Source organism: Oncorhynchus gorbuscha, linkage group LG16 (genome assembly GCF_021184085.1).
Source record: "Oncorhynchus gorbuscha isolate QuinsamMale2020 ecotype Even-year linkage group LG16, OgorEven_v1.0, whole genome shotgun sequence".
NCBI lineage: Eukaryota > Metazoa > Chordata > Actinopteri > Salmoniformes > Salmonidae > Oncorhynchus > Oncorhynchus gorbuscha.
The window spans coordinates 21,464,918-21,474,919 of NC_060188.1; the positions used below are offsets into that span (position 1 = coordinate 21,464,918).

Genomic DNA, 10,002 nt, shown 5'->3' on the forward strand with positions numbered 1-10,002 from the left:
ATTCTAGATTTAACTTTGGATTGGAGATGTTTGATATGGGTCTGGAAGGAGAGTTTACAGTCTAACCAGACACCTAACATGTTCACACACACACACACACACACACACACACACACACACACACACACACACACACACACACACACACACACACACACACACACACACACACACACACACACACACACACACACACACACACACACACACACACACACACACACACAGGAGATCGTTAGCACTGTACGCACTGCATGTACACCACACAAACACACGTACATGTACACACATGCACACACCTACACACGCTTGTATGAACACACACACACTTAGCTCAGGGCACCGCCGTAGGCAGGTTAAGCAGGAAGAAAGACCACACTGACACTCCACTGAAGATCAGACACCTCTGATGTAATGGAGCACGACATTATCACTGTTTACTTTCTCTCTCTCTCTCTCTCTCTCTCTCTCTCTCTCTTTCTTTCTTTCTTTCTTTCTTTCTTTCTTTCTTTCTTTCTTTCTTTCTTTCTCTTCTTCTCTTCTCTCTTCTCTCTCTCTCTCTCTCTCTCTCTCTCTCTCTCTCTCTCTCTCTCTCTCTCTCTCTCTCTCTCTCTCTCTCACTCTTATACTCTCTCTCTCTCTCTCTCTCTCTCTCTCTCTCTCTCTCTCTCTCTCTCTCTCTCTCTCTCTCTCACACTCACACTCACTCTCTCTCTCACTCTCTCTCTCACACTCACACTCACTCTCACACTCACTCTCTCTCACACTCTCTCTCACACTCTCTCTCTCACTCTCTCTCTCACTCTCTCTCTCTCTTTCTCTCTCTCTCTCTAGGTGTGGTCCATGGATGGCTACTTTAAAGGTCGTCGTGTCCTGGAGTACCGCACCCTAAACGACTTCATGAAAGGCCAGAATTTCGTTCAGCACCTGCTGCCCCATCCCTGGGCGGGGACCGGCCACGTGGTCTACAACGGCTCCCTGTACTACAACAAGTACCAGAGCAACATCATCATCAAGTACCACTTCAGGTCCCGCAGTGTTCTGGTGCAGCGCAGTCTCAGTGGGGCCGGCTACAACAACACCTTCCCCTACTCCTGGGGAGGCTCCTCAGACATCGACCTGATGGCAGACGAGAACGGCCTGTGGGCCGTCTACACCACCATCCCCAACGCCGGCAACATCGTCATCAGCCGCCTGGAGCCGCAGAGCCTGGAGGTGCTGCAGACGTGGGACACAGGGTTCCCCAAGCGCAGCGCCGGAGAGTCTTTCATGATCTGTAGCACGCTGTACGTCACCAACTCCCACCTGGCCGGGGCTAAGATCTACTTCGCCTACTACACCAACTCCTCTAGCTACGAGTACACAGACATCCCCTTCCATAACCAGTACTCCCACATCTCCATGATGGACTATAACCCCAGGGAGAGGGTGCTGTACACCTGGAACAACGGACACCAGGTGCTCTACAACGTCACTCTGTTCCAGGTCATTAAGACCGCTGGGGACTAGAGACACCAGGGGTGGCTGGTGTCATTTTACATCGGAGGACGGGCCTATTGTAATGTTTCAGAATGGAATGAATGGAACGATATCAAACAAGCATTCCATTGATTCCATTCCAGTCATTGCTATGAGCCGTCCTCCGTTCACAAGCCTCCAGAGACACCCCGAGCTAGCCTGGTCTCGGGTCTGTTGTGCTGTCTTGACAACTCCTAGTGTGACATTGACCATATGTGTTGAAAAGATAGCACAGATCTGGGACCAGGCTAACACAGAGGCAGAGTCAGACCGAACACACAACAAAACTATAATGCTGTTATGGAGAGGGGGGGGGGGGGGGGGCTGGCAGATGGACGAACGGAAGGAGGCTTGGACTTTTTTTAAAGCATTTCAATCTTCTTCATAGACTGCTGTTATTCATTCAGAAAAAAATACACTCCGACAGCAAGGTCAGTAAATATATAGACTGGGCGAGACTTTCTGATTTTCTTTTCTGTGATGAGTAAGCATGGTTCTTTTTATTTGTGATGAGAAATAAACATCAACCTTTACCATTTCAAACGTTGTCCTTTATTGTGGCTCCTGCCTCTTGAATAGAGTGCGTCCACCATTATTCTCTTTGAGAGCTGAAATAGCTCATTTTTAATTGATTTTCATTATGAAAGCTCCATTTCCTTCAATAATCATCCTAACGGGACGGAAGAAACAACAATAACATGTCCATCTTGAGCTCTCACTACCTGAAGATCTCAACATTTGAATACAGCCTCAATGTTGTTGTTTCCAAGGTGATCTGCCCGTGAAAGAACAAGAGTGGTCATAAACAGTATGGATGAAAAGGAAAGAGGTGTGAAGGGATTGGAGAGTGTGAGAGCGAGAGAGAGATGTGAAAATTGTAACGATAAATGTGACAACATTAGCATTGAGGCAGAGACCTGAGCCCCCAGGCAACACTGACGCCAGTTGTTGTTTGCATTTGGCATCTCCATCTCTTTAAAAGTGCTCTTCTCCAGCCCCCGCTGCACTACAATAGACAAACAGAGTGCACACTCAGTATGACACCACCTGCATAAACAGTGACCTTTTCACTGTGTTCCTGTTTATTCAATGACACATAAAACAAAACTCCCAACAAAATATCTTTATTTCATTTCAGGTTTATCTCTGAAAGGCAGAGGAGTTTGGATAGAGACAATTCTCCTTTCATTTTATTCATTTATACAGGTTGAGACGAGATCAGATCTCTTTTTAGAAGAGACCCAGGAGAATAAAACAGGAGGATGAGGTGGTGAGGGGTAGCCCTGGGTTACCATGGTGATCTGATTCTCTGGTAGGTGACCTTTCTATCGGTCAGCCTTCATGCTGTCCAGGACCCTGATGAGTTCACAGACAAGAGCAAGGCTGACATTTCACTAGCAGAAGGACGCGTGGGAACGCAGGACAATACGAAAACTCAGACGATGAACACAAAACACAAAGGACCTGTCTCAATAGTTTTCCTTTGAGACCTCACGTAGACACAAATCAATCTAATTCAGCATGGAGGATAACACAGGCCGTATCTCCCACAGAGTATTGGTCTCATAGAAAATTAATGGAAAGAAAGAAAACCGCTTTTATTACGGTATGGTTACTCCCAGCTGCGCTTGAAACGGCACACTGTTCCCTAATAAAAGTGCACCCCATAGAGCTCTGGTCCAAAGTAGTGTACTTCATAGGCAATAGGGTGCCATTTTGGAAGCACCCCCTGATGGACAGTCCACTAAGAGAGGCTGTGTTTCATGACAAGGTCTAATTGTTCATCCATTTGAGGACACGTACAGCTGTGATCAAATCAAATAAAATTTATTTATATAGCCCTTCGTACATCAGCTGATATCTCAAAGTTATGTACAGAAACCCAGCCTAAAACCCCAAACAGCAAGCAATGCAGGTGTAGAAGCACGGTGGCTAGGAAAAACTCCCTAGAAAGGCCAAAATCTAGGAAGAAACCTAGAGAGGAACCAGGCTATGTGGGGTGGCCAGTCCTCTTCTGGTGAAACGGAGGAAATAATTGTGCGTGAAATGAGTTTGGGATCTTAACAGTTGCCCATTTTAAATATGCATACACATACTCATACAGTAGAGCTATATTAACACACACCACAGGAGGTTGGTGGCACCTTAATTGGGGAGGACGGGCTCATAGTAATGGCTGGAACGGAGTAATGGAATGTTAATCAAACCTTCCATGTGTTTGATACCATTCCATTTATATAATTCCAGACATTATTATGAGTCATCCTCCCCTCAACAGCCTTCTGTGACACGTGTATTTCCAAAACCTTAACATTATCATTTCCAACTTTTTTCTCTGTATATATCAATGATGTCGCTCTAGCTGCGGGCGATTCCCTGATCCACCTCTACGCAGACGACACCATTCTGTATACTTCTGGCCCTTCCTTGGACACTGTGCTATCTAACCTCCAAACGAGCTTCAATGCCATACAACTCTCCTTCCGTGGCCTCCAACTGCTCTTAAACGCTAGAAAACCAATTGCATGCTTTTCAACCGTTCGCTGCCTGCACCTGCACTTGCACGCCCGACTAGCATCACCACCCTGGATGGTTCCGACCTAGAATATGTGGACATCTATAAGTACCTAGGTGTCTGGCTAGACAGTAAACTCTCCTTCCATACTCATATCAAACATCTCCAATCCAAAATCGATTCTAGAATCAGCTTTCTATTTCGCAACAAAGCCTCCTTCACTCACACCGCCAAACTTACCCTAGTAAAACTGACTATCCTACCGATCCTCGACTTCGGCGATCCTCTACTTTGTCATCTACAAAATAGCTTCCAATACTCTACTCAGCAAACTGGATGCAGTTTATCACAGTGCCATCCATTTTGTTACTAAAGCACCTTATACCACCCACCACTGCGAACTGTATTCTCTAGTCGGCTGGCCCTCGCTACATATTCGTCGCCAAATCCACTGGCTCCAGGTCATCTACAAGACCATGCTAGGTAAAGCTCCGCCTTATCTCAGTTCACTGGTCACGATTGGAACACCCACCCGTAGCACGCGCTCCAGCAGGTGTATCTCACTGATCATCCCTAAAGCCAACACCTCATTTGGCCGCCTTTCCTTCCAGTTCTCTGCTGCCTGTGACTGGAATGAATTGCAAAAATTGTTGAAGTTGGAGACTTTTATCTCTCTCACCAACTTTAAAAATCTGCTATCGGAGCAGCTAACCGATCGCTGCAGCTGTACATAGTCCATCGGTATATAGCCCACCCAATTTACCTACCTCATCCCCATACTGTTTTTATTTATTTACTTTTCTGCTTTTTTGCACACCAGTATCTCTACCTGCACATGACCATCTGATCATTTATCACTCCAGTGTTAATCTGCTAAATTGTAATTATTCGCCTACCTCCTCATGCCTTTTGCACACAATGTATATTCTTTTTATAAAAAATATTTAAAAAAATATCCACCCAAAGGAAATTATAATATATATTATTTCACCGTTATCAGGCTTTATTAACAAACTTCTGCTTCAATTAGAGGATGTTAGTCCATTACATGGCTCTGTCCATTGGAAGCCTCAGGCAAGGATTCAGTCAATTTCAGATAGTGGATTTCCAGAAATGTGTTTGATCTGCATAGCAACATGTCCTGGATGGAGGGAGATGACGCTTGATTTAGACACCGCCAGTCCATAGCATTCGACTCATCAAAGTGATCCAGAGCACACAACCAGACTGACAATCTCTAGAAGTGTCAACTCTCCCTATCCAGGACATGCTGCTGTGCAAATCAAACACTTCACACTTCTCAAAGTGATATCCTGAGAAATACACTATCTGTGATTGATTGGATCCTAGCATTAATGCAATCCAGGAAAATAGGTTTGAACCATGAAGTGGCATAGTAAGAGTTCATTCACTCAGAGCTTAGCCTCGCTGCCTATAAGCATGCATGTCTACTCTGCTCTGCTCTGCACGCACTCGCTCTGATTGACTCATATAATAGTGGGAGACAGTGTGATGGAGAGGAGAGGGGCTGAGCTGAATGGGGAGAAGACAGAGAGAGAAACACTCTGGTCCCTGAGAGTTGTGAGTGCCCGTTCCCATCCCACCACCATATTAATCATGCATCTGTCTCGTGGAGGGGCAGAATAAGAAAAAGTCTATTATACATATAAAGCTGCCGTGTTGTTCGTCTGAAGCCGGAGCCGAGGCTGGAGCTGCAAAGATGCCCTGCTGTTAAATGAAGACTTACAGCGCTGTATGCAAGCTCCGACAGCTGCTTTATATCCAGCCAATTAAACCATCAGTTCTATCCTCCCTGCTATACTGAACCGACGGCAGGCAGCAGGAGGGAGGTACACATAAACACAACACAGTTACACTGCAGCCATATTCCTTGTCTTCAGAGGGTCCTACAGTATCTTCATCACTCTGGATGAGCTCTCTCTCTCTCTCTCTCTGAAGGGGGGAGGGACTGTGGAGGTGGAGGTACAGAAGAGAGAGGGAGAGATGGAGAAAAGAAAGATGTCTCCTGAGAGACCCTCTCCTTTAACTGCTGTGTTTAATAGCGTTTTGGAGCAGCCATCGATCCTCCCAGCTCTAGAGTCTAATTAGGCTAGGATTTGTGAAGGGCAGTAAAGCTGTGGCAATATTCTGAGGCACAGCCATGGGTCATTTGGTTTTACACCTGTGATGTTTTGACATGGCACACTTCATTGAGGTAGTAAAGATTTAACATGAACTGTAGCTGATGGGGGTGGGGCCACGTGGACGCCCGCTCCCCCAATCTCCCCCTGTATGTACGTTGTAGCTTAGTGGACAGGGCAGAGGGATCGGCCGCACCGGGGTAGGAAGCAGCTGGGGTCAGGGCTAATGTTAGGGTTAGGGTAGAAAAAGGAGATGTGGCCTGACAAGGCTCAAGGCACGAAAAGGATGAAGGGCTCTATTCAGTCTGTATCACGGAAGCATAACAAATGAGGCAACAGAATTGTGAAGGTTATTTCCGAGTGAGCAGACATATGCCGTGTTTACCATGAATACAGTCTCCGCTAATGTGGGAACATTGCCTTTAAAATGTAATAATGGTGTAACGCTGAACTTTCGGAATACGGATTGACTAGAGCCCTTAATAAGTAGGGTAGGGTCAGAGTTAGAGTTAGAGTTAGGGCTGAACCGGGGTCTGGACATGTAGTTAGGGTACGGTTAGAGTTAGAGTTAGGGCTGAACCGGGGTCTGGACATGTAGTTAGGGTAGGGTCAGAGTGAGAGTTAGGGCTGAACCGGGGTCTGGACATGTAGTTAGGGTAGGGATAGAGATAGAGTTAGGGCTGAACCGGGGTCTGGACATGTAGTTAGGGTACGGTTAGAGTTAGAGTTAGGGCTGAACCGGGGTCTGGACATGTAGTTAGGGTACGGTTAGAGTTAGAGTTAGGGCTGAACCGGGGTCTGGACATGTAGTTAGGGTACGGTTAGAGTTAGAGTTAGGGCTGAACCGGGGTCTGGACATGTAGCTAGGGTACGGTTAGAGTTAGAGTTAGGGCTGAACCGGGGTCTGGACATGTAGTTAGGGTAGGGTCAGAGTTAGAGTTAGGGCTGAACCGGGGTCTGGACATGTAGTTAGGGTAGGGTCAGAGTGAGAGTTAGGGCTGAACCGGGGTCTGGACATGTAGTTAGGGTAGGGTCAGAGGGAGAGTTAGGGCTGAACCGGGGTCTGGACATGTAGTTAGGGTAGGGATAGAGATAGAGATAGAGTTAGGGCTGAACTGGGGTCTGGACATGTAGCTAGGGTAGGGTTAGGGTTAGAGTTAGGGTTGAACTGGGGTGTGGACATGTAGCTAGGGTAGGGTTAGGGTTAGAGTTAGGGCTGAACTGGGATCTGGGTTAGAGTTAGAGTTAGGGTTGAACCGGGGTGTGGACATGTAGCTAGGGTAGGGTTAGAGTTAGAGTTAGAGTTGAACTGGGGTGTGGACATGAAGCTAGGGTAGGGTTAGAGTTAGAGTTAGGGTTGAACCGGGGTGTGGACATGTAGCTAGGGTAGGGTTAGAGTTAGAGTTAGAGTTGAACTGGGGTGTGGACATGTAGCTAGGGTAGGGTTAGAGTTAGAGTTAGAGTTGACCTGGGGTGTGGACATGAAGCTAGGGTAGGGATGAGCCGGGGTGTGGACATGAAGCTAGGGTAGGGTTAGGGTTAGGGTTAGAGTTAGAGTTAGAGTTGAACTGGGGTGTGGACATGTAGCTAGGGTAGGGTTAGGGTTAGGGTTAGAGTTATAGTTAGAGTTGAACTGGGGTGTGGACATGTATCTAGGGTAGGGTTAGAGTTAGAGTTGAACTGGGGTGTGGACATGTAGCTAGGGTAGGGTTAGAGTTAGAGTTAGAGTTAGAGTTGAACTGGGGTGTGGACATGTAGCTAGGGTAGGGTTAGAGTTAGAGTTAGAGTTAGAGTTGAACTGGGGTGTGGACATGTAGCTAGGGTAGGGTTAGGGTTAGGGTTAGGGTTAGAGTTAGAGTTAGAGTTGAACTGGGGTGTGGACATGTAGCTAGGGTAGGGTTAGGGTTAGGGTTAGAGTTAGGGTTGAGCTGGGGTGTGGACATGTAGCTAGGGTAGGGTTAGGGTTAGAGTTAGAGTTGAACTGGGGTGTGGACATGAAGCTAGGGTAGGGTTAGGGTTAGGGTTAGGGTTAGGGTTAGGGTTAGGGTTAGGGTTAGGGTTAGGGTTAGGGTTAGAGTTAGAGTTAGAGTTAGAGTTGAACTGGGGTGTGGACATGAAGCTAGGGTAGGGTTAGGGTTAGGGTTAGAGTTAGAGTTGAACTGGGGTGTGGACATGTAGCTAGGGAAGGGTTAGAGTTAGAGTTAGAGTTGAACTGGGGTGTGGACATGTAGCTAGGGTAGGGTTAGAGTTAGAGTTAGAGTTGAACTGGGGTGTGGACATGTAGCTAGGGTAGGGTTAGAGTTAGAGTTAGAGTTAGAGTTGAACTGGGGTGTGGACATGTAGCTAGGGTAGGGTTAGAGTTAGAGTTAGAGTTAGAGTTGAACTGGGGTGTGGACATGTAGCTAGGGTAGGGTTAGGGTTAGAGTTAGAGTTAGAGTTGAACTGGGGTGTGGACATGTAGCTAGGGTAGGGTTAGGGTTAGAGTTAGGGTTGAGCTGGGGTGTGGACATGTAGCTAGGGTAGGGTTAGGGTTAGAGTTAGAGTAGGGTTGAACTGGGGTGTGGACATGAAACTAGGGTAGGGTTAGGGTTAGGGTTAGGGTTAGGGTTAGGGTTAGGGTTAGGGTTAGGGTTAGGGTTAGGGTTAGGGTTAGGGTTAGGGTTAGAGTTAGAGTTGAACTGGGGTGTGGACATGTAGCTAGGGTAGGGTTAGAGTTAGAGTTAGAGTTAGAGTTAGAGTTGAACTGGGGTGTGGACATGTAGCTAGGGTAGGGTTAGAGTTAGAGTTAGAGTTAGAGTTGACCTGGGGTGTGGACATGAAGCTAGGGTAGGGATGAACCGGGGCTAGGGTGGACATGAAGCTAGGGAACTGGGGGTGGACAGTTAGAGTTAGAGTTAGAGTTAGAGTTAGAGTTGAACTGGGGTGTGGACATGTAGCTAGGGTAGGGTTAGGGTTAGGGTTAGAGTTAGAGTTAGAGTTGAACTGGGGTGTGGACATGTAGCTAGGGTAGGGTTAGGGTTAGGGTTAGAGTTAGAGTTAGAGTTGAACTGGGGTGTGGACATGTATCTAGGGTTAGGGTTAGAGTTAGAGTTAGAGTTAGAGTTGAACATGTAGCTAGGGTAGGGTAAGAGTTAGAGTTAGAGGGTGTGGACATGTATCTAGGGTAGGGTTAGAGTTAGAGTTAGAGTTGAACTGGGGTGTGGACATGTAGCTAGGGTAGGGTTAGAGTTAGAGTTAGAGTTGAACTGGGGTGTGGACATGTAGCTAGGGTAGGGTTAGAGTTAGAGTTAGAGTTAGAGTTAGAGTTGAACTGGGGTGTGGACATGTAGCTAGGGTAGGGTTAGAGTTAGAGTTAGAGTTGAACTGGGGTGTGGGTAGTTAGGGTTAGAGTTAGAGTTAGAGTTAGAGTTGAACTGGGGTGTGGACATGAAGCTAGGGTAGGGTTAGGGGGTTAGGGTTAGGGTTAGGGTTAGGGTTAGGGTTAGAGTTAGAGTTGAACTGGGGTGTGGACATGAAGCTAGGGTAGGGTTAGAGTTAGAGTTAGAGTTGAACTGGGGTGTGGACATGAAGCTAGGGTAGGGTTAGGGTTAGGGTTAGAGTTAGAGTTAGAGTTGAACGGGGTGTGGACATGAAGCTAGGGTAGGGTTAGAGTTAGAGTTAGAGTTGAACTGGGGTGTGGACATGAAGCTAGGGTAGGGTTAGAGTTAGAGTTAGAGTTGAACTGGGGTGTGGACATGAAGCTAGGGTAGGGTTAGGTTAGGGTTAGGGTTAGGGTTAGGGTTAGTTAGAGTTAGAGTTGAACTGGGGTGTGGACATGTATCTAGGTAG

At 47.0% G+C, this 10,002-nt stretch overlaps 1 protein-coding gene across 2 annotated transcripts in view; it reads left to right on the top strand.

Annotated features, from left to right (window-relative positions):
- LOC123999965 (noelin-2-like) overlaps positions 1-2,055 on the top strand; it is a 119,764-nt gene extending 117,709 nt beyond the window's left edge. For both annotated transcript variants that reach the window (XM_046306024.1, XM_046306023.1), the window contains exon 6: positions 835-2,055. In XM_046306024.1, coding sequence (XP_046161980.1) covers positions 835-1,509 — 675 coding nt within the window. In that variant the 3' untranslated portion in view covers positions 1,510-2,055. The remainder of the gene's footprint in view (positions 1-834) is intronic.
- The last annotated feature ends 7,947 nt before the right edge of the window (positions 2,056-10,002 follow it).